The sequence below is a fragment of the Triticum aestivum genome, chromosome 5A (genome assembly GCF_018294505.1).
Source record: "Triticum aestivum cultivar Chinese Spring chromosome 5A, IWGSC CS RefSeq v2.1, whole genome shotgun sequence".
NCBI classification, from domain to species: domain Eukaryota; kingdom Viridiplantae; phylum Streptophyta; class Magnoliopsida; order Poales; family Poaceae; genus Triticum; species Triticum aestivum.
Genome location: NC_057806.1, coordinates 388,096,877 through 388,120,674, shown reverse-complemented (window position 1 = coordinate 388,120,674; position 23,798 = coordinate 388,096,877). Strand labels below are relative to the sequence as shown.

Genomic DNA, 23,798 nt, shown 5'->3' with positions numbered 1-23,798 from the left:
TGAATGCTTGACTATTGTCTGTCTAGAGTAGTCTACCTTCCGCTGCATGGAAATAGGTTCATTTCTATCATTTGTCTTCGAAACTTCCATGTTTTGAAGACTTTCATAAAAATCGCCTATTCACCCCCCCTCTAGTCGATAAAACACACTTTCAAACATTATTGTTAGTCCTGTTTTGCCATGTAGTACAAAATATTGTCTTGTTCGCTTCACTGTTGTAACTATATTTTTACCCTAGTCATGTGTACTTACAGAAACATTTCAAGATGAAGTGACATCAACACAAAGATCTGCGAGCAGTGCGACATGGCCGTTACCGAATGATTATGGATTGGAATTGGAATGTGCTGATGTTCTCAAGCATCAACTAGAGGTGGCAAGACAACGTGTACATGATTGTCAACGTATAATCAACAAGTTGAGACTGGACATGCAGGTATTAGATGCAGGAGTCAAAAAAATGAAACAAGACACTGAGGTAACCATGAAGGAATTGGAGATTTTGCAGACTGAAATTTGTGCTATCTCAATCCGGCCAATCCTATTTTCTGAAGAGATTATAGTTCAAATGGAGTTAAGTTGATGCGCGTCCATGATGTATGAGCTGTATTTGCCCAGTGTATGTAATTTTCTGTTTGTGTATGCTTTATTATCACCTGTGCCGAACCATAATGCCCAGTGGATTATTCTACCTTTCTATGCCTTGATCTCTTTGTTGTATAGTGTATGCTTTTTAGAGGTGGTAGTATTGAGTAGGATAATTCTTTGAATATGCTATATCGTTCAAACGGGGGCCAACTCGCCCGACCATGGCCCTTCACGGGCTGTCGGATCCATGGGCCTTCTACGTCTCGTAGGATCCACGGGCCTTGTACGTCTCGTAGGGTCCATGAGTCTTCTACGTCTCGTAGGATCCATGGGCCTTCTACGTCTTGTAGGATCCATGGGCCACCGACTCATTTATGGGTCTTGTACGGGCCTTTAATGGGCCGTAGACTGGCCTTTAATGGAAATCGTACGTTTTATGGGCTGACCATAACGGGTCGTTAATAGTCCGTATTTGGTGATGCTATGAAAATGGCCCAACAGACTAACGGTCCACGAACGGGCCGACTGTAACGACGGGCTGAATTTGACCCATAAGCAGAAAATGACAGCAACGGGCCGTAAGTAACCGAATGCTGCAAATGAGCCCAAGAATAAATGGGCCCTCGGAAGGCCGAAAGTTAACTTGGGCTGGAAACGGCCCAATGAAATAACTGGCCGTTAATGGGTATAAAGTGATACACTATTCATTATGGGCCAGTTTCACCATGGGCCGTTAATGGGTGTAAAGTAATACACTGTTCATTACGGGCCAGTTTCAGCATGGGCCGCTAACGGGCCAAGAGTTACAAAGGGCCTCATATGGGCCGAAAGACGTCATGGGCTATACATGGGCCAGAAGTGAAAACGAGCTGGAATCATATTGGATGGCCCAGATGATGCTACTGGGCCTAATTCAGAAGGGTGTAACGGGCCTTGGGTTAGTGGGCTGTAAATGGGCTATATGCGAACAGGCCGTTAACAGGCTTTCCATGGGCCAGCCCGCCAGCTTTTGACCAAGTCAAACGGGCCAGCCTTTTCACAGGAATGGGCCACTGTTGGGCTGTGCCACGTGTCGACGTATCATAGGCGCCTTCTGTCCAGTGAGTGGATGACATCTGTCCCAACGATGAGCTGACACGTGTTTCCTCTAGCCAATGATGATTTTACACGTGGAAAATCCCCATTGGTCGGGGCTATTAATGGGTTATCGGATCCAAAACCCGACCTGATAGCTTAATGGCGTTCCGTTACGGTGGATGCCACGTGTCGGTCACCCTTGACGAAAGCACTTCTGTGACGCGCGATTTATCGTCATGGAAGTGGACACTTCCGTGATGATAATTTTGGTAATGTCATGGAACACTTCTATGATAGCACAGGTATGACTATCTTGATTCTGTCATAAATTTGTCATGAATGTACATGCATGACAGAAAACACGACCTACTGTGACAAACACGTATCATCACGGAAGTGTATTTTTTGTAGTGTCTAATGATGTCTAGATATACGTAGAAGAGTAGCAGCAGCAACAACAACAACACAACCCTTTTTGGATACTCAACTTAGCTAGCGGTTAGAGTTAGTTTCTAGCTCATTACTAACCCTGAACTAACTCCATCCAAAGAATTGTTTGGATGTCAGGGTTAGATTGACAAAAAATGCACTAGGAGAACTAGCTCCAATTAGCACCTCTTGGGTTGGATAGTTTTTTGGGTGGGTTATAGATGCAACTAGCTCAAACTAGCCCTCATGTTTAGATATACTTTAGGGCTATTTGAGCCCGAACTAGCTGAAACTAACTATAACCCCTGGATACAGCAACAGTTAATCAGTCGATAATTTGTAAGAATACACTAAACTCCTTCCGGCCCATAATATAAGATGTTAATTTATCTAATATGTGAGTATATTGGATGCTATAAGATACTCCATCCGTTCCTAAATATTTGTCTTTTTAGAGATTTCAAATGGACTACCACATACATATGTATATAGACATATTATAAAAGAGTGTTGTGCTACATCATTGTGCAATTGCTGTTTAGCTTCTAATATTAACTTGGTACTTTTAGGTACATATGTCATTGGTAAAGATCCGCACTTCGACCCTTTCTGTGTATGGGGCAATGAGATATCGATGAACCAGCATCAAGTGATGAAGCTGATAAAGATTGTTAGTAAAATGGGTCCAAAGATGGCAATTAAACTATTTGTTTACACTTTGTCCAAGACAACAACGAACTGCAGGATGGTCAGTAAGAACTCTGCAGCCTTCTTTTTACTGCCCATAACGAGTTGTGTTAGATGATAACGTCTGAATCTTTTTCCTTTGCAGTGGTTGCCAAAGCAGTTTACTCAAGATTACCTCTCAGACTACATGATTGGTGGGCATGCAAAGGTTAAAGTATTTCTACCAGAACATGGTGATTATCTAGATGTTTTCATGAAGACCGTGAAGGTTGGGCGGTCGGCCATCACAAGGGGTTGGACTAGAGTCGTGTGTGCCTTCTGCATGGAGGAGGGCACAATATGGGCATTCCGCTTCACCTTGTTCAACAACCATAATATATTTTGCATCTTTCTTTATCGTCTTTAATAGTACAAGTATATAACTATGGTTCATCATTCTTTATTTGGTTCTTATGTAATTCTTGAACATATGTACCAATGAATTGAATAATGCATTCGTTGTTTGAACCTGATGGATATGAATAAAGCTATATCACACATTCAAATCCAAATCCAAATCTGGTACAATTTGGAAAAGCAGCAATTAAATTAGGGTGAAATTATGCTCACCAGGTTGTTACGGCACACACGGTTGGTAAAACACAAATGTTTGCGATATGCACCATAATCCGAGACAGTTCACAGAGAGGAAACGTGTGCAAGCATGCACACAGTTGCCGTTTGCAAACTGTGTGCGATGTCAGACAATATCACAAACGGTGCGGGCAAACTAAAGGTTTGTGTTAGTTGCCTTATCGTACACGATTCGCAACCATGAACTGTTTTTGATGAAGTATGCATCGTAAATGTTGCACCACAGGATAGCGCGTGCGATAGTTGTCGTGTACGACGATGTTACAACGGTCCGACGCTTCGTAATCCTGTCCGACACTCAGACGACGATTAGCTAATCTTCTTAACGATGAACCGTTTGTGATGGGCCGCGCATCATACACGTTCTATAATAGTGAACCGTTTGTGATGGGCCACACATTGTAAATGTAGCACCACAGAATACTGACTGCAATGGCAATGCGAGCAGAAACGAGTAGAAGTACTATAGGGGCCCTATCCCCGGCGGTTTCTGGGTCGTGTGGGAAGGACCCCCTATCGCCCACACTCACTTGGCGACGGTTCCAAATGCCGTCGCGAAAAGGGGTTAAAAACCGTTTGTTTAGGACCGACGCGCACGAGTGGATGGCGATGGATTCCACCCTTCGGAGCCCCAAACGGACTCCAGATCAGCCCTCCCTGTGAAGAACAGGAGGTGGCGGCAGCTCCGTATCATAAAACGCGGCGAATCCTTCTCTCTAATTTTTTCTCTATGAATAGGTACTTATAGAGTTGGAGTTAGGGTCGGAGGCGTTCCAGGGGCCCCACAAGCCAGGAGGGCGCGCCCCTGGGCTTGTGGCCCATGGGTGGCCCCCCTCTGGTATCTTTTTGCGCCAATATTTTTATTTATTCCACAAAAATTCTTCGTAAATTTTTAGGTCAATCCGAGAACTTTTATTTCTGCACAAAAATAACACTATGGCAATTCTGCTGAAAACAGCGTCAGTTTGGGTTAGTTCCATTCAAATCATGCAAATTAGAGTCCAAAATAAGGGCAAAAGAGTTTGGAAAAGTGGATACGATGGAGACGTATCAACCGACCACCGAGACGGGAAGGAGCATGGCAGAAGAAGTTGGCGCGATGATACGTCTCTAACGTATCTATAATTTTTTATTGTTCCATGCTATTATATTATCTGTTTTGGATGTTTTATATGCATTAATATACTATTTTATATTATTTTTTAGACTAACCTATTAACCTAGTGCCTAGTGCCAGTTTCTGTTTTTCCTTGTTTTTGACTTTTACAGAAAAGGAATATCAAACGGAGTCCAAACGAAATAAAACTTTACGATAATTTTTCTTGGACCAGAAGAAGCCCACGAGACTTGGGGAGGAGGGCAGAAGACCCACTCGGGGGCCACAAGCCCCGCGGGCGCGCCCGGAGAGGGGGCAGGGGGCTTGTGCCCCCCCCCCCCCCCGTGGCTCCTCTAACCCTAGCTCCAGCACTAAATTCCCAAATACCCCCCTACACTAGAGGTCACACAAAAAATACTTTTTTCGCTACCGCAAGCTTCTGTTCTCGTGAGATCCCATCTTGGGGCCTTTTCCGGCACTCCGCCGGAGGGGAATTCGATCACGGAGGGCCTCGACATCAACCTTGCCGCCCTTCCGATGAAGCGTGATTAGTTTCCACAGACATAAGGGTCCATAGCTAGTAGCTAGATGGTTTCTTCTCTCCCTTTGATCTTTAATACAATGCTCTCCTCGATGTTCTTGGAGATCTATTCGATATAATCTTATTTTGCGGTGCATTTGTTAAGATCCGATCAATTGTGGATTTATGATCATATTATCTATGAATATTATTTGAGTCTTGAGATAGCTTATTAATTCTCTTCGATCTATCGATTTGGTTTGGCCTACTAGATTGGTTTTTCTTGCAATGGGAGAAGTGCTTTATGATGGGTTCAATCTTGTGGTGTCCTCTCCCAGTGACAGAAGGGGCAGCGAGGCACGTATTGTATTGTTGCCATTAAGAATAAAAAGATGAGGTTTATATCATATTGCTTGAGTTTATCCCTCTACATCATGTCATTTTGCTTAATGTGTTACTCTGTTCTTATGAACTTAATACTCTAGATGCAGGTATGATTCGGTCGATGTGTGGAGTAATAGTAGTAGATGCAGGCAGGAGCCGGTCTACTTGTCACGGACGTGATGCCTATATTCATGATCATTGCCTTAGATATCGTCATAACTTTGCGCTTTTCTATCAATTGCTCAACAATAATTTGTTTATCCATCGTATGTTATCTTCAAGAGAGAAGCCTCTAGTAAAACCTATGGCCCTCCGGGTCTATTTTCCATAATATTATTTTCAGATCTATAAAACTAAAAATCCAAAAATACTTTGCTGTAATTTATTTATATTTACTTTATTTTATTATTTACTTATCTTTTATATCTATCTTTATTAGATCTCACTTTTTGCAAAGTGACCATGAAGGGATTGACAACCCCTTTTTCGCGTTGTGTGGAAGTGTTTGTTAGTTTGTGCAGGTGCATATATTAGGGACTTGTTTGTGCCTCCTACTGGATTGATACCTTGATTCTTAACTGAGGAAAATACTCATCTTTACTTTGCTGCATCATCCTTTCCTCTTCAAAGGAAAAATCAACGCAAACTTAAGAAGTATCACACGACGGTGGGGAAGACTCCATGGACGACGTTTACCCTGTCGCTTCCACTTCATGCCAGCTGCTGGGAAGCCAGCCACGGGAGGCGCAGAAGGTCGAGGCGGCACCGATGGGGTTGGCGAGGCATGCAAATCGATGGGCGGTGGCTATGGGTGCTTCATTCTGTCGACTGGGGGTGTGACGAAGCGAGAAGGCATGGGACCGAGGAGATCGACGACGACGGTGGTGGCGGCGGGGGGAGGCGGGAAGCACGGATCGAAAATGTACCTTCCACCAACTAGCGCGAAAGATAGAGAAAATGACAAATCGGAAGGGAGGGGAAACTAAACATATGCGACAGGAAGGCCGAAATGTACCAGCCCCCTCTATTTTTCTTTCTGGAATGGGCCGTTTTACGGGACTTATGCTTTGATCTGTGTTGAAAAAAAAGACTTTGAAGGCGTACTACCACTGCAGGCGTCGTTAGGCCATCTCCACCGCGTGACCCTATCCTGTCCGCCCCTGTCCGTTTGGGGTAAAACAGACAAACCAGACGACCCAGCGGCAGACCCCATTTTGCTTTTTCGCCCGTTTCGTGTCCGTTTCACCCCATCCCTGGACCAAAGTTGGTCTCGTTTTGAGGCAAAATCGGACACGAGCTGGACGTTTTTTGCGTCCCTGCTGTCCGCTGTGTTCGTCTGCACATGGGTCTGCCCCCCTGTCATTGAAAGCAGAGGGACCCACCCAACCACCCACCCATCCCCTCTCTCTCTCCTTCATTTGCACTGTTCCTTGCATAGCTCGTCGACGCCGCCGGAGCAGGGCACAAGTACGCATGCCAGCCACTGGCGCTTGGACCGGAGCGGCGCGGCGTCGGCCGGAGCAGGGGAGGACGGCAGCGGGGCGAGGCGAGGCGCGCGCGGGCGACGCGAGCGGGCGTGGCGAGGCCGCACCCGGCAAGCGCGCGCGGCCGCTGGTGGTTGCGGCACCGGCCGGGCGCGAGGGCTCGGGGGGCGAGCAGGGAGCGCGACGGCAGGCGGGGGTGCGAGGGCGCGGGGGCGAGCGGGGGGCGCGTCGGCAGGAGGTGCGCGGGGCTGCCGGTCGGGGCGAGCGGGGCGCGCGTCGGCGAGGAGGTGCGCGGGGCGATCGGGGCGAGGAGGTGCGCGGGGCGAGTGGGGCGCGCGTCGGCGAGCGCGGCCACGCGGGAGCGAGGGCACTGGGCGGGCAGGCCGCGGCGCAGCGCGAGCGGGGCGCGGGCGGGGGGCGGCGGGGCGGGGCGCGCGCCGGCCGGCAGCGCACGCGCGGGGCGGCGCAACGCGGGCGCGGCGCGGCGCATCGCAGGTGCGGGCGCGGGGCGTGCAGGTGCGGGACGGGCGCGACGCGAGCGCGCCTGCCTGCCGGCCGCAGCGCGGCGCGAGCGCGGAGCGGGTGGGGCGCGGGCTCGGCCTGGGCGACACAGGCAGGGTGCGAGCAGGGTGGCGACGGCGAGCGGGCAGGAGTGAGCGGGCGCGAGGGCAGACGAGCTTGGCATCGGCGGCTGCACCGACAGAGCGAGAGCACGAGCTCACGGGCGGATGAGGCGTGCGGCTGAGACGGACATTTTAAGGTCGTTTGGTGCGTTTGGCGTCTCCAACCCTATTCAGACATGTATGTTCGTTTTGCCATCCATTGTCATTCGAAACGGACAAAATTTGGACAAATTGGACGTCCGTTTGAGGTCGTGCGGTGAAGTTGGCCTTATTACACGTGTAGTGCTGAGCGTCCGGACGGAAACCTTCCGGAGGGAGCCGAGCCACCAGCGAGGTGGCCGTGTCCTCTCCCCTGTTCCAATGGCGCGCCGCCGCGTGCTCCTCTACCTCAAGCCCTTCGATGTCTACCCTCCGCGCCCTCTCTCCGGCGCCTCCTCCCTCACCTTCCCGCCACCGCCTCCGCCGCCGCGCGCCGCCAACCCCAAGGTCCGCACATGTCTCGCCCACCCTCTCCCTTTCGAGAAACCTTGGTTACGCCGGCGTTCATGGTTGTCGATGCGTCCGAGGGGGTTCCCCGTTGACTCCCAAGTTCCCGTGCTCCGGCGGCCCGTTGGGATAAATCGGTGGTGGAGTGGAGTTCACCTAGTCGTTCAGAAATCGTGAACTTGCGCTGGTGAACCGATGTTTTTTCAAGGACCGTGCTTGCGCTGATCCATTGTTGTCTGTGAGCGTCTTTGGCGTCTGGCTGTTTGTTTTTTCATCTCCATTTTAGTTACAATACATGTGGTTTGATCTTTCCATGTGCTGGCACGGAGCACACCAGCTGTTTGTTGAAATACATGTGTGGAGTATGAGCTCTGGCCAGTGACTAGGACTCTAGGCGCTGTGTTGTATGAACTGGTGGGTACCAGGAGTCCTTGCTAGGCTACAATGTGGACTTCCAGTTGGATCTCAGCCTCAATTACTGTCCGTTATTGAGAAATCTGCCATCTTGCTTGTCAAATCAACATCTGTTAGTACTACTGGGAAAAGTTGCATAACTAGCTGAATCTAACAAGTTTCATTTCCCACTTTCTTGCTGCATAACCATTTTTACCGACATGAATTAAGGGTTTCGTGCCTCTTATCGTCAATTTAATGTCTTGCTGCAGATCTTAAGTTATCTGGATGATCGATGCAGAGTCCACAAGGACACAATCAATCTCTGTAAGAGTATACTACAGCGCAAGCCCCTTGACTGGATCTCAGTGCAGCGAAATCATTTGACAAATCCAATACGTGATGTGGATCTTGTTATTACCGTTGGTGGTGATGGCACACTTTTACGGGCTAGCCATTTTTTGGATAGCTCGATTCCCATTTTAGGTGTTAATTCGGATCCTACTTGTTCTGATGAGGTTAGTTCTTTCCATGATTGACAATAATCATCTATTGAAACCAATCACATTAGCAATGCTTGTTGACTACATTTGCATATGTTCTTCTTTGCACGCTTCTAAGCAGACTAATGGTCATACATGTGCTTGATGTGTATGTGTATGGTTTTATAACTCCATGCAGGTTGATGAGTTAACTGAGGAATTTGATGCAAGAAGAAGCACCGGATATCTTTGTGCAGCTACTGCCTGGAACTTCGAGCAGGTATGTCGCTGTTGCCTAGTCTTCTTGCTTGGGGATCTCAATTCATTTTCTTACAGAAATCACACCACTCTGCTTTCTGTTATAGCGTCGGAACATTTACTGAATTTCTTGAATGTTACTGTTCTCTTGAACATGACATATTCTCAGATACTTGACGCAACCCTTGCTGGCAGTAGACACTATTCAGAGCTGTCAAGAATATCAGTGAAACTAAATGGATCCCAGCTACCGACTTATGCTCTGAATGATATATTGGTGTCACACCCCTGTCCGGCAAGTGTGTCGCGCTTCTCATTAAGGTACTGACTTTGAGCCTTTCTGTAAATATTGATGACTTCTGTGATCAATTCTAACTGGCATTACCATTTCAGAAAAAGAAGCAATGGGGAGACCTCACGTTTGATTAATTCTAGATCAAGTGGTCTCAGGGTCGCAACAGCTACTGGATCAACTGCTGCCATGCTATCAGCAGGAGGATTTATGATGCCAATATCAAGTCGTGAGCTTCAGTATATGATAAGGGAGCCCATTTCACCAACGGATGCCGACAAACCACTGCTGCATGGATTAGTTAAGCAAGAGCAACATATGCTTGTTGTTTGGTACAATCAAGAGGGTGCTGTGTATATTGATGGTTCTCATGTAACATATCCAATCCAGCATGGGGATACACTTGAGATCTCCTCAGATGCTCCAGTCTTAAAAGTTATTTTACCAGAATATCTGTTAAAGCAGGCATCTTTATAATGAAATAACGGTATCACTGTTCTGATGCTTGACTGCTTATTGATCTGGCATGATCTTTGAGGCAAGTGGAGTTCTTGAGTACTTTAAACTACTACCTCTGTTCATTAATATAAGACGTTTTGGCAGTTCAAATTAAACTGCCAAAAGGTCTTATACTAATGAACAGAGGGTGTAATATATAAACATATCGTTATATACAATAGACTTAATTTGCGATATCAAACGAAATAGTAGATGGTGATTTTGTAGTTTACCCTTTTTGAAGCAAAAGCAACATTAGACCGTCCGAGTTTAGATTAGAGATAGTGTTTTGTCAGAATCTTAATAATCTTATCCTTCCAGCAGTTCTGAAGCAGAGAGTACTTTGCATTCTTAGTAGAATTAGGCATTTTTATGTTAGTAGCTACATTTTACTGCCAGAATAGACATAGTGGCCTAGCCCTAGTGGTTCTTACAGGTGTACAGATCTGAAATACATCTAACATTTAAGTCGCAAAATGTCTCAAGCTACCATCAACATCTAAAGATGACGAGTCACTGGTGTTGTTACATGATACTTGTGCCGTTATGCTCTGGCTCTCACTTGGATTTTCCCAGAAGTTTCTGCGTAGACCACTTGAGCTCAGGCTGTTTGCAGCAAGGCTGAGTTCTGATAGGAAGGGTTGCAGGGGGGTATGGCCCTCGAGCAGGCTCACCGCGTTGGACATCTTTGGTCTAAGTGTCGGTGCTGCGTTGGTGCATAAGAGAGCCACATTCAGCATGAGGAGTGCCTCTTCTGTTGAGTAATTGGATCCTAAGTCTGGATCTACCAGCTCCAGGAGAGTTCCTCTCTCATGTAAAACACAAGCCTGGAACACATTTAAGAGACGCAATTAGCCTCTTCCTTACAGCGTTCAAGGTATGTATGCGAGAATAAAGCATGAACTGTCAGAGTTTAGCATTTTGTTTCACTACAGCGCACCCCCCTACATGAAAATTATACAGTTTCCTTCAACTATTTTCTCAAATGACATTCTTAATTTGTTTCCCTAGAGGCAAAGATCATGAGTTTTAACAATTTGTGATTTCAATTCTACTCCCTCCATCCGAAAATACTCGTCATCAAAATGGACAAAAAGGGTTGTATCTAGAACTAAAATACATCTAGATACATCCCCTTTTATTCATTTTGATGACAAGTATTTCCAGACGGAGGGAGTACTATATTAACGCGAACTGATTCTGAAAGCATAAAAATTTCCATAATCTGATGTTGTCAACTAGCATCCATGCCTCTACATGGTGACCAAATTATTTACCAGAGTTCTAAATTAGAGGTTAGATCAAATTCATCCATATCTAACAGAAATTTGGGCAGATTTTGTATGTGTCCAGGAGAGGTTTGGTTGTAAGGGACAGAAGGCTAAGAGCCATGTTACCGTTCAAGTAGTAAGTTTATATTACACATGTTAAATAAAACTATGATTTATGCCCTATTACGCTGACAGTGTGTCTAACTGTTTTTTGTTTGCACAAATATTTGTCGGAGGCACTTATTAATTGCTCTGGATGTGAGGTGAACATATATGAGTCTATTCAGTATGGTCCATATTATTGCGAAAGGGGGACGAAGGTTTAGAAGTTACCCAATCGAGAAGATAAACAAAATCTTCCTTTGGCCTGTAGTTTGTGTTGCTTTTTCCACTCACGATTTCCAAAGCAACAACCCCAAAACTGTAAACATCAGCTTTGTCTGTCAAATAACCACGCATTGCATACTCAGGAGCCATGTATCCACTGCAAGAATGATAAAATAATCAATCAGCTGTAAACTGTGCAGGTAAATGGAATTATTTAGAAAGATATGCCGAAAAGTAATATCCATCAATAGTTGTTTGAATGAAAAATTAAGAATACTACCTTTTAAGCATCCCATTGCATGGAAAATGTTAATCCAGAGTTGATTGCATTTTTTTGTCATTTATGTATGCATGCAGGACAGCCAACAGGTCCTACATTTATGCGGGTTTCTGACCAGCTTACCTGATGTTAACTTTTATTTCTATGGATGTTCTGTATGTTTGCCAGAGGTAAATGTTATACTCCCTCCGTCCCTGTTTATATGATGCCCACATATTTCGAGATTCAACCTTGACCATCAATTTGACCAACGAAACGTTGGTTATGTGCCATAAAAATTATATCATTGAATTCATATTCGAAAAAAGTTCCTAATGTATTAATTGGCCAAATTATGGTCAAAGTTAAATCACAAAAACGAGGACACCATGTATATAGAGCCGGAGGAAGTATTGTTCATCACTTCACTATTAGTTTACTTTTAACTGCTTTATCTTCTTATCGTTTTGTTATATATATCAAATGGGAATGTGTGGATAGAATTTTGCATTTTGGAAAAAAAGTATGTAATTGAAAGTACTTACATTGTTCCAGCTACTTTTGTGCTTATGTGGGTGTGACCATCTTCATTAAGCTTTGCTAGACCAAAATCTGAGATCTTAGCATCCAAATCTTTGTCAAGCAGTATATTGCTAGCCTTGATATCTCGGTGCACAATCCTTATTGCAGACTCCTCATGCAGATATGCCAGACCCCTTGCTATTCCCAGGCAAATCTTACGTCTCGTTGGCCAATCCAATGCCAGTCTATATTCTTCAACTGGATCGCACAATACAAATTATTCATGAGTTCTAACATGCAACACTAGTTAGGGGGAGCACCAAGAAATATAGGAAGTAGGATTACCAAAGAGAGCACGTGCAAGGCAATTATTTTCCATGTACTCGTAAACTAGCAAGAGCTGGTTTCCTTCTGTACAACAGCCATACAGCCTGACAAGGTTTGGATGCTGGAGTGCAGATATCATGCCAATCTCATTCACAAATTCACGATTCCCTTGCTTGGACTTTGATGATAGCTGTTTGACAGCAATAATGGTGCCATCGGACAACAAACCCTGCTAGCACAAACAATGTTTTGTTATAAGAATCGTGTAGTTTAACTTGGGTTTGTAGAATTTAAGCATGGGAGAGAGCGAACACTGACCTTGTAAACCGAACCAAAACCACCTTCGCCAATCTTGTTGGCTGGATCAAAGTTTCTCGTTGCTGCTTTGATTTGTCTCAAGGTAAATGAGCCAATTTGGAGGTCAAGTGCCCGGAGATCTAATAAAAGTTACCATATGGTCAGAAATGTTCAGAATGTATAGTTTTAGATTATGATCTCCACTAGTTTTATATTGTTATATACTCCCTCTGTCCCAAAATAAGTGTCTCAACTTTGTAATAACTTCAGTACAAAGTCGTACTAAAGTTAAGACACTTATTTGGGGCGGATAAAGTTAGTACAAAGTCGAGACACTTATTTTGGGACGGAGGGAGTAGTAGTCATCTTGCTATTGCTTGTTCTGCTGAGAAGTGGAAAGTAGAGAGATGCTGTAGATGGTGCGTATGAATGGTGAAGCAAAGTGAAAGATAGGCACTAGTTTCTCATTGAAGGTATAAAGAACAGACCCAGTGCTGGAAGCTCCCACACCAGGTGGGGTCTGGGAAAGGATTATACGAGGCAAGCCTTACCCCTACACAGTGCAATGCAGAGAGGCTGCGTCGAACCCAAGACCTCTTGGCACAGGTGGGGAGAACTTCACCACTGTGCCAGGCCTGTCCTTCTTATCATTGGGTATATAAATAGAAAAAGGTTGATTCAAATATATTTATAGCACCTTGATTCACCAAGTTCTTCCGTCGTCGCTTAATCCAGATACCAACAACAAGAGCAGTGAATATCGCAATAATTGGGCCTCCAATCAGCAAAGCTTTAGATGTCCTTGAAATTTTCGTTCTACTCCCAGTTTGGGGAGGTTCAACAGCCAAAGGAATCTGGAAGTCTGAGTATGAACACACATAAACCAAAATCACCAGATCATTAAAGAATAGAGTATTTCTCCTTGAAAAATTGTAATGCAAGAAGTCAGAGGATGCCGTCATGTGCTGTTCCTTGTTAAATGCTGTACCCTTGCCCACAGTGATTAAGGGAGCACATTATGCAAAATTCAGAAATAATGTGTTAAAAAATGACATACTTGGAGTTACTGATATTGCAGATATTAGAGGGCCATAAAATCCTCTATATGGAATGCCTGTTGTCCCTCTTCCTGCCCAATAGAATTGAATCTTCAGTGTATGATTTGTGACATATGCTGTGAAAGTCTTGATGACTAGCTTTCCAGCCCCACCAGCAGATTGCTCAATATCAAAATCCTCTAGCACCATTCTTCCCTGAGACCATACAATATCTTGTTACTATCGCAGGAGCTAACAAGATACAGCTATTATTAAAATGTAAAAGATCGAATATCTGCCTATCTGCTCATACCTGTATGAACACATTGAATTTTCTTTTGCCAAGGCTGCGGTATGTGCTGTCATTGGTGAATATAATTTCGGCAAAATGGAGTTTAACTGTGTAGCTCCCATTATGCATACAAAGCCCATAATATGTGAGCGAAAGAGGAGAAAGGCGCGCTTTTGCATACAGCTTGGAGTTGGGCATGGTCAGTTTTGATGTGCTTGACGCAATGTAGTTGTCATCATTGATGTTGTCGTCCATGAAGTTCCCAGTGCTGCTGAATGCCCAGTTTGAGTCTGGGCTTACATACAACATGGAAGCACCTTTTGGTGTGGTGTCACCTTCATATTTTACGCCATTGACAATTGCTTCTTTGTCTCCACAATTGATATGCAAGGACGATCTGTCTGTGAAAATGCGTAGAACAGTATTACATACAGCTTCAATGGTCATCTCTGTTTGGCTTCTGTGTTACAGATTTTTTTTTAGTGTTTTGGCTTATGTGCTTAACACCAATGAACTTTTGCATAGGATCTAATTACATCCTTGTGAGTTATCTTGTTGCTTGTGTTTCTTTAGAGTTTATCCTGATAATTTTACAATCTAGTAATAGCGATTTGTAACTTATTCTGATTCATTGGTAAAGTTAGTCTTGTTTTTCACAATCATGAGCGCCGGTATGAAAAGCGTCAACAAACATCTGTTTGTTCTTCCCATTCGTTGGTGGTCAGAAGCAACTGCGGAAAAATAAATACTGGGCATCAACTCACATTGTCCATTCGAAGCACATGGGAAGTTCTTCTTCAAGCATGGCTGGACATTATTTCTGCACAAAAAGGTAGAATCACCCAGAGTAAAAGATGTTATTATGTCTGGATTGGTCTGTTGGTCGAAAGTTCTTTAGTCTTTTGAAGCAACATGATAAATAATCTTACAAACTGTTCATTTCAGGTGAATAACTCTCCACTAGATTGCTGCAAATTGAAGAGTCACATGGAACTATTTAATTATCTCCACAAGTGTTGTGACGGGAAAAAACTCAGAAATTCTGATACAGATTTCTTACGCGCTCCCTTGACATTGAGTAGGACGACCTGAGCTCCCAATCGTGAAATTATTAAAAGAGAGGTCCCTGCATTTGATAGTTTAATGGTAAATTTAATTATATCAAGTAAGAAATACATTTTCTGAGTTCAGACTGTTACAGATTCAATCATAGCACTAGCAGTCATATTACATTCTCTTAAGCTTTAAGATTCATGTATGGGCATAGCTATTTTGTTATGCAGCCAACAGAATTATTTAACAGACAGAGCAGATAGAGGCATGCCTGTTTAGCCGACGGAGCAGATAGAGGCACGTCTAAATAATTTCTAAGGAAATGCTAACTGCGGTTGCTTGTGATCAAGAAAAACATCTTATAGGTTTTTTCCCGTCATGAATGAATTGGGCATCAACACCTAATAATACTTTATATCTTAGAGATGTTAACTCTTACGTTCTGAACTTTTATGACAGCTTTTAGAAGATTCAGGAAAAGGAAAATATGTGATAGAATTTCATGGATATCTGCAAGTATTAGCATCTAAGAGCGATGCATATTTAGAGTGTGCATGTACGCATGAACTTACACAATGCTGTTGCTTCGCAATAGCCAATCAGGTATGTTCCCAGTGAGTGAATTTCCAGTTAGATATCTGCAAGATTGTTTTTGTTGAGGTGCATTCAGGAAAGTAGCCCAAATAAAATAGCATGCCCAGTTCAATTTATTGTAAATACCAACTTACATGTAATCTACGGTTCCCCTATTAGTGAACGAATCTGTTACTTTTCCGGTCAGTTCATTAAAGCTCAGATCCCTGCATAGAGAACATTGATGATAAAAACATGTCAACAACGAGTACATTTAGTGCTGACATATTTTATGTGTACCCCCAACACGCTGCATTGATCTATAGTCTATACATGGAACCAACGTGATGAACTTACAGATGCGTGAGATTTTCCATGCTCCATATGTAAGAAGGGATTCCTCCGCTGATTGAACAATTCCTAAGGACCCTACATATACAAAAATTCATATGTATATGAGAACCTATGTACAAAAAGCCTGGAAACTCAGCAGATTTGAACTTACAATGCTTTCATCGATTGCATTCCTCTTAGATCCGGGAAAACTGATCCACTGCCTCTCAGATCACTAATTCTCCTGGTTAACAGAAAAATGCAACAAGAAATTTCTGCTTTAGTTTAACACTTCTACCCAATAAATAAATTGCATGGTGCAGCTGGAATTACGAAAATCTCAAACATTTGTCATCGTACAGATCAGAAAGGTTTGTCAATTTGGATAAGCCCGGGGGAATAGGCCCTTCCAGCAAAGATCCTTCGATTTGCCTGCATCATGAGAAATCCCCTTTAATAAATAACATACTTGGGTATCTGTGGATTTCCAATCTGTTCTGTCATGATCTTTCCAACTTACAGTTTTCCAAGCTTTGTCAGTTTAGCCAAGAAATCAGGAACTCTCCCAGATAAATTGTTTCCAGAAATCCTTCTGTTAGGAGATTCAATAGCTGAACATTACAAAATGAGTCTGTAGTAGGCAACAGGGAAAAACAAAGATCTTAGTATCCTTACAAGTCGGTCAAATTGGTCAGCAAGGAAAGAGCAGCCGGCAGGGGTCCAGTGAACTCGTTGGTTGATATTATCCTGAGCGAAGATATATAGGTTAGGCCATAAGGAACTATGTTCACCAAATACCAGCAACTCTTGCCTGCTGTACAAAGCAAAATACTCACAGCTTCTCCAGTTGCGTGAGATGCCCAATTTCAGCTGGGATTTGCCCACGGAACTCATTTGCTTCAATGCTCCTTCGGATTATAATTTTCAGATTGTAGTTAGAAAAGAGAACTCAAAAGTAGAGAATCGAAGTTGTTTTCACCAAATTTCTTGCTTACAGGTTAGTCAAGGTTGTGATTCTCGTAAGAGCCATGGGAAAAGGCCCTGACAATCTGTTTCCCATTAGTGACCTGCAGGACTTTGGCATGAACAGATGAATGACATGCTGCATAATTCTGTTTTACGGCTTTCCGTTTCTTATAATTATGCAAAATTTTGTGGCTTAACACGCGGAAATAATTGAAATTCTAATCATAGGGAACAAGTAGAAATTTGATTTATAAAAATGTATTTCACATTATTGCATGCTTGTCCAGTTTAGTTTTTCCGTTGATGTAAAACATAATCTTGTTAATATGGACTAGTTTATCAATCTTCTTTCCAAACATAAGGCATGCATATAATTGATGATTTTTCTCTGTTCCCTTGTTTACTTGTCGTTTATGACTAAACAAGCTTTCTTAATATACTTTTAGGGAATGATTTCCGTGCTATACTAAACCAGGTCTCGTAAATGAAATTAAGGGCATCGTCATGGATCTCATCTCCCCTATGGCCTGGTTAGAAGACTAGCAATTTTAACGCATCGACAAGACGGCGGCGATGAAAATGCTGCTTATTGCTTGATTTTATTCTTCATGGATTCATCCTAGACTATATTCTGCACTGCTAAAAAGGTTGGTAGAGCACTGCACAAAAGATGCCTGGCATTTTGAAAACCGTGCTTGGGAGTAGCCTAATTTGTTGGCATCTGAGATGCTTTGCATGCCGACATTCCAGTCACGCTCCATAGATAAGATGGGGACCGTGCCTTCACCAGTTCCACCCAAAATGTAAACATTTCTAGTGGCATATTTTTCTTGGATAGTCCAAAATAGCTCCACATGCTACATTTTGCTGTACTACTCACTCAAAGATAACAATGGGTAAGGTGAAGGGCGAGGCCACTCACAGTCCTTGCAACTTCATCCGGGCCCACCGGTCAGGCACCGTGCCATGGAACAAGCTCCTGCTTAGGTCTCTGCAACATTGTAATATGGAATCATGGTGTTATTATTCTCTTGAGAAACACCTTAATAAGTTTATGGCTTAGACTGAATTTTTTTGACAAGGCTTGGATTAGTTTGACTGGCTGTTTAGTACTTACAGCTGGAGGAGATTAGGGAGATCAGCAAAATCTGGTGGGAGCTGGCCGGTGAAGTTCTGGCCCCTGAGGAATCTGCGAAGATGTTCGGAACAGCGCAAAAGGTATGTTAGAGCACAGAAATATGTCAGCATGATCTGCTCAGTTCTAGTCTAGTAAGATCAATTTTACAGGTATCCCCTAATGTTTTACAAGAAGGTGAGAAGCGCCAAGGAGTCATGCATGCATACATACATCTCAGTGGCATGGCACATGGTATTGTTGTCGAAGGAGCAGTCACACTCCAAGCCGCCGCCGGAGCCACACGGATTGGCGGAGAAGTTCCAATGCGATATTCCCATATTCACCGCGATCCGGCGAAGAGTGCGCACTGCAAGAATTGCAAAAAGGAAAGAAAAGAATCATGAACACGGCTTGAGCACATCCTTCTTCTCCATTACATTTACATCCACTTGTACGCGGAGGAAGGAAGCACACAGCAAAGCAGTAGCCTACAGTACTTGTTGCTACAGGGTTTGCATTCCTTTGGAAGAAAAGATATCCAAGATTCTCGATCTTCCTCTGTTGTTTAGAGATTTTTTTGCATGTATTCTTGAACTAAAGTGAGGCAGTGATTCGTTCTTTTTGCAGAACTCATCTAACAGTCCCAAGCAAAGAAGACCAAAATGGGAGAAGCAAAGGGACGAAAAAAGGGAAGGATGAGGAGAAAAGAGCAGGCAAATTAAGCCTGGGAAGCAAAAGACATGCTCTGCTTATCACAGTCATCTCTCTTTCTAAACCAGCGAGCCGAACGCGGAGGAGAGGGGAGGGGAATCGCCCGATGGCAGAGATGGAGCAATGCATTTGCAGGTGCTGAGCACACGTACCTTCAGCAGGGAAGAGCCTAGAGGTAGGAGGGAGGGCATCAACCCCTGGAGACGAAGAGCCATGGACCTCGGCAAGCAGCCCAAGGAAGAAGAGCAGTCTCCAGCCGCATGCGCATGGCATCCTCCGCGCCCCCATCTCTCTCCTCCAGCTCCAAGGTCCAACCACGCCAGCTGATGTTCCTAGTCCAAGTGGAGCGCAATGGCAGTGGCGAGGTCCGTCTCAGACTCTCGGGAGAGGATGAGTGGAGTGACTTGGCTTTCTATGCAAAAAGGAAGCAGTCCAAGTCCGTCCAGGATCTTTCCAATTTTCCGAGCGAGTGCAGTGCGTCTTTACTTTTCCCTCTCTTCTCCCAGGGGCGCAGTGCGTCTTAACTTTTCTGATTTTCTCCGGCATGGTTCAGGCCCTCAGACTGTGCCCGCATTGCTCCGCGAGTACGCACAGTTGCACTTGTTTTGGTACTGCCGTCCCGTGCCCTGCGCAGAACGTGGACCTGGGTCGGCCGCGAGCTGTGAAAACTCGCAAAAATAGAAGGCCCGCGTCGTCCCAGTACTGTTTTTTGCCGTATACGACGCTGTGTCGTTGTTGGGCGGGCTGGAGTTTTATTCTCTTGCTTGCTCTTCTTTGGGTCGTTTCTAATTCTGGCCTCTCTTTTTTTCCCCTAATATATTGCCCTGAAACTTTTTAATCATGTTACCTGCCTATGGGAATGAGTTCAGAGAACTGTTTCTGGTTCACATGGAAGAGATTCTCGTGTAAATAGTTATGGATTTTACCCCAGAGCTGCTGCCCGGCCTCATGGGCGTCTTTGTCTTGGAGCATCAGATCTGGCATGTTTTTCTCGCGCAGCATTTATCAAGGTCCCCCAACCCCCTGCGATGCAAATAAAAAAAGGCATTCAGCATCGAGGTCGACATGGGCCGTCGCCGTTGTTGCCGTCTCCATCGCCCGTGTAATGTTGTAGTAGTAATACCTCTTCTCCAGCCTGGCGGCTCGCCCTGGTCCAAGTCAGCCTCTGACCATCTTGGTCAACACTGGGTCCGCATGTGCAAGACATGCCCATGACCACCATCTACACAATCGCCTCACCATCTTTTATTTTTGGAGGGAAAATCACCTCGCCACACAAACTTACCACGATGGCAACTTTTTTTTGGCAACTTGAATTGGTAACCCATATTTTTGCCGCCCTGTTTTTAATTTGGGTCGGCAGTGCACTCAACGCGCTGACCCATATTAGCCCGCGTGGCCGGCTTGCTGTCGTTTCTCAACAAATATACACACATTTTGTATAGTTTCACAATCAACCAAATATATCATAGTTTCACAACCCAAATAAATATAGTTTACAAAACCGAGTAAAAATTAAATTGTTTCAAATACATTTAAAAAAAGATATATCTATTGGTTTCAACATGAGCCCACATATATTCAACCAAATCATCTTGCGGCTAAATGTGAGTTTCTGAATCACGCATTTGATGATGAAATTGGATGAACTGTGCAAACGTTGCCGCTCCTCCTCCATGCTCAGGCACAACATTGTCATCCTGAAACTGAAACCCTTGATCGTAAATACGTTCTGGACGCCCATCTTCTACGACCATATTGTGCATGATCACACAAGCAGTCATCACCTCCCACAACTTCTTGGTGCTCAAAGTTCTACCAGAATACCGAACAATACCCCATCGAGATTGCAGAACACCAAAGGCACGCTCGACATCCTTCCTAGCACCCTCTTGCTCTTGGACGAATCTTTTCCTCGTCTCTTCGATAGGGTTGGAGATTGTCTTCACAGTAGTGGTTCACTGAGGATAGATACCGTCAGCTAGGTAGTATCCTTTGTTGTAGTTGTAACCGTTGATGTTAACATTCACCGGCGGGCTATTGGCTTGGGCAAGCCTTGCAAACACCGGCCAACGTTGAAGCACGTTGATATCATTGTGCGATCCGGCCATGCCAAAGAAAAAGTGTCAGATCCAGAGATCTTGTGAGGCCACGGCCTCAAGTATGAAAGTGCAAACCCTGACATGGCCCCTATACTGCCCTTGCCAGGCAGAAGGGCAGTTCTTCCACTCCCAGTGCATGCAGTCTATACTGTCAAGCATCCCTAGGATGCCCTTGTTGGCATTGATCGCCAACAAGCGGGTTGTATCTTTAGCAGTCGGCTCTCTCAAGTATTCAGGGCCAAACACTGCAATCACAACCTTACAGAACCTGTACATGGACTCTAGGCACGTAGACTCGCTCATACAGACGTACTCATCAGTGAGATCACCGGGCACTCTGTGTGCAAGCATCCGGATAACTGTAGTGCATTTTTGATAAGGTGAGAAGCCAATCTTTCTAAGGACATCCTCCTTACACTCGAAATACTTATTGTATCCGATCACCCCCTCTCGAATACGGTTGAAAACATGCCTAGCCATATGAAAATGCCACCGGAATAGGTGATGTTTGAACAGCGGGTTGGCTGTCTCAAAGTAGTCCTTCCAAAGAAGAAAATTGCCGTTCTCTCGGTTGCGATTGCGATTCAACACTGGAGTGTGCCCCGGGATCGAGCCCCGAAACAACGGCCGCTGCCTATTAAGGTGGTCATGGACCAACACAACAGCCACCATCTCCTCATCATCGGATGAGGAATCGTCGGAGTCGCAGAGAAAATTGTGGAAAAAGAACTCGTCGGCGGAGTCCATTTGTACCTTGGGGGCAAACTGTCGAACACTTGTGGGCGTCGTCGAAGAAGTTGGCCGGCGAAGAGACGCGCGCCTCCCGTGGACCAGGTAGCTGGCCTGGCGGCGTCAGGCGAGCGCGGCGACGCAGGGCCACGGGGGGGGGGGGACTTGGTGCTGGCGACGACGTCGGGGTGGGAGGGGGGGGGGGAAGCTGCGGTGGACCAGCGGCGAGGCGGTGGTGGTGGCGACGTGGGAGGTGGCGGTGTGCGGGGGAGATGTGTGTGGGCGGCTGGGCGCAGACTGCTGGTAGGGACACTGGAACTGGGCGGCGAAGGCGACGGGGTGAGCGGGCGAGGGCTTGTTGTCGATAGGGATGGAAGAAAATGACCAACATGCCACCGACTGGTGGGCCAGGGGAGGAGTAGGTACGCATCACGCGCGTCCACTTCGTGTCGCTGATACAAATAAAGCCTAAATTTGGGTCAGGAATGGATCGGCAGGCGGACGAAAAGCAGACGTTCGTCCGTTTGAATCAGCGCATTAGGCGACTTTTATATCTACGACGATCAAATAGACACGCGCGGACGAAATAGATCGGCACGTTACAGTTGCTCCAAGAACAGTCGATGGCCAGGCGAGTGGACGGTTCAGGTGCAGGGACCAAACAGAGCAGTGGAGGCTCCAAGAGCAGATGAACTTGGTATGTCTTCATGTTAGTAGCTTATTAGTGCACTGTTGCCGTCGAAGACCTAATTAACATCATCCGCTCCTTGGACTGGATATGGGAAAAGTCACTAGTCAAAGAAAGCTCTACTACTTAATGGTGTAGGCCCTGTCGAATCAGGCAGCTGCTTGGTGGTTCAACTGTGTCTCTGTCACGGAATAATCATCGCAACGATTGTCAATGCACTCATATCTTGCCATTGATCGACATCTTATCATAAATCGACCAGGAATGAAAGATCCGTCCCGATTCTTCCTTCTAGCTGCAGTGAATGATGATATGAACACATGTGCATCCTTTTGCCGTATTTTCAGATTATAGACGCAAGGACCGAGCAAGAGATTGGAGTAGACATTGCATAGTAAATATGTCAAGGTCTAAATAATCAAAACATGCTCATTGTTCTGCAATGCAAATGAGAATTATATATCTTAGGCTTTACGATCGTGAAGATCAAAGGTCTCGATAATTTTTCCAGAGCTAAACATGGTTGCTAGTTCCTTATCAATGGACTGCTGTGCATATTGGTGAAGAAAACCGTCTTGAATTTTAGTTCAAAGATGTGTCTACTACAATAAGGTTTGCCCGGCTCCGATGAGGAAGGGGCGATGATGACGGCGTGCCTTCGACCCGCTCCAATGTTTGTAATCGTTGCTAGGTGGTCTATGGATCTAGATGTATTTTTTTTACTTCTCGTGTTCTTTGTACTACCTTGACAGTTGATAAATAGTCGTTAGTTTTCCCCTCATAGGAAAAAAAGGAAAGGCCAGCTCTGTTGTTCCAGTTCACTTCGGAAGAGTTATAAGTGTTCGTAATAACCTATCAACCATTGGATAATCTGAAGATTTTCCTTTCCGGCTTACCCATCATTTTTATCAAGTCAGCAAGTGGTGTACATAGATCTCTGGATGATTGAGTGTACCTAGTTGGAAATGTGGCAGCTCACACTCCAACTGATCTCCTTTTTGACTGGAAAAATTTGTAGGAGAATTGTTCAGTAGCATGCATACCTTTGACTTTTTTAAGGTGCCATGTCTCGGATCCAAGAATGAACAAAGATTGGAGTTCGGTTGATGGGGAACTAAATCGACCATTCAACTCTATGACTTGTTAATCCATTGCAACATTAAATATCTCTACTTTGTAATGGTGGATAAATGTGGCCTTGTTATGATTACTGCGAGTGGTGTTGTCATGATTATTGCAAGATTTTGTCACACTAGCATACCTA

General features: G+C 44.8%; 2 protein-coding genes across 4 annotated transcripts; one reads left to right on the top strand and one right to left on the bottom strand.

Moving 5' to 3' along the window:
• Window positions 1-7,626: 7,626 nt before the first annotated feature.
• LOC123103528 (probable NADH kinase) lies at window positions 7,627-9,934 on the top strand. Its single transcript, XM_044525145.1, has 5 exons — window positions 7,627-8,007; window positions 8,673-8,918; window positions 9,082-9,162; window positions 9,310-9,461; window positions 9,534-9,934. The coding sequence occupies exons 1-5, from the start codon at window positions 7,627-7,629 to the stop codon at window positions 9,907-9,909; spliced, it is 1,236 nt and encodes a 411-aa protein (XP_044381080.1). The 3' UTR covers window positions 9,910-9,934.
• A 231-nt stretch (window positions 9,935-10,165) lies between these two features.
• On the bottom strand, window positions 10,166-19,560 carry LOC123103527 (probable LRR receptor-like serine/threonine-protein kinase At1g07650). 3 transcript variants are annotated; one of them, XM_044525142.1, is made up of 24 exons: window positions 19,168-19,560; window positions 18,536-18,671; window positions 18,305-18,376; window positions 18,110-18,178; window positions 17,217-17,288; window positions 17,058-17,129; window positions 16,897-16,968; window positions 16,742-16,813; window positions 16,582-16,653; window positions 16,394-16,465; window positions 16,246-16,317; window positions 16,044-16,115; window positions 15,888-15,953; window positions 15,323-15,388; window positions 15,192-15,230; window positions 15,027-15,082; window positions 14,284-14,663; window positions 13,991-14,186; window positions 13,631-13,795; window positions 12,955-13,073; window positions 12,655-12,865; window positions 12,333-12,567; window positions 11,535-11,685; window positions 10,166-10,757 (listed from the first exon to the last, which is right to left on the bottom strand). In XM_044525142.1, exons 1-24 carry the CDS (start codon window positions 19,301-19,303, stop codon window positions 10,395-10,397), a joined length of 3,036 nt encoding a protein of 1,011 aa, XP_044381077.1. In that variant the 5' UTR covers window positions 19,304-19,560; the 3' UTR covers window positions 10,166-10,394. The 3 variants fall into 3 exon arrangements, with proteins under 3 accessions (XP_044381077.1, XP_044381078.1, XP_044381079.1); XM_044525143.1 differs by lacking the exon at window positions 15,192-15,230; XM_044525144.1 differs by lacking the exon at window positions 19,168-19,560 and having other exon boundaries at window positions 17,217-17,296; window positions 18,536-18,676.
• Window positions 19,561-23,798: the final 4,238 nt, after the last annotated feature.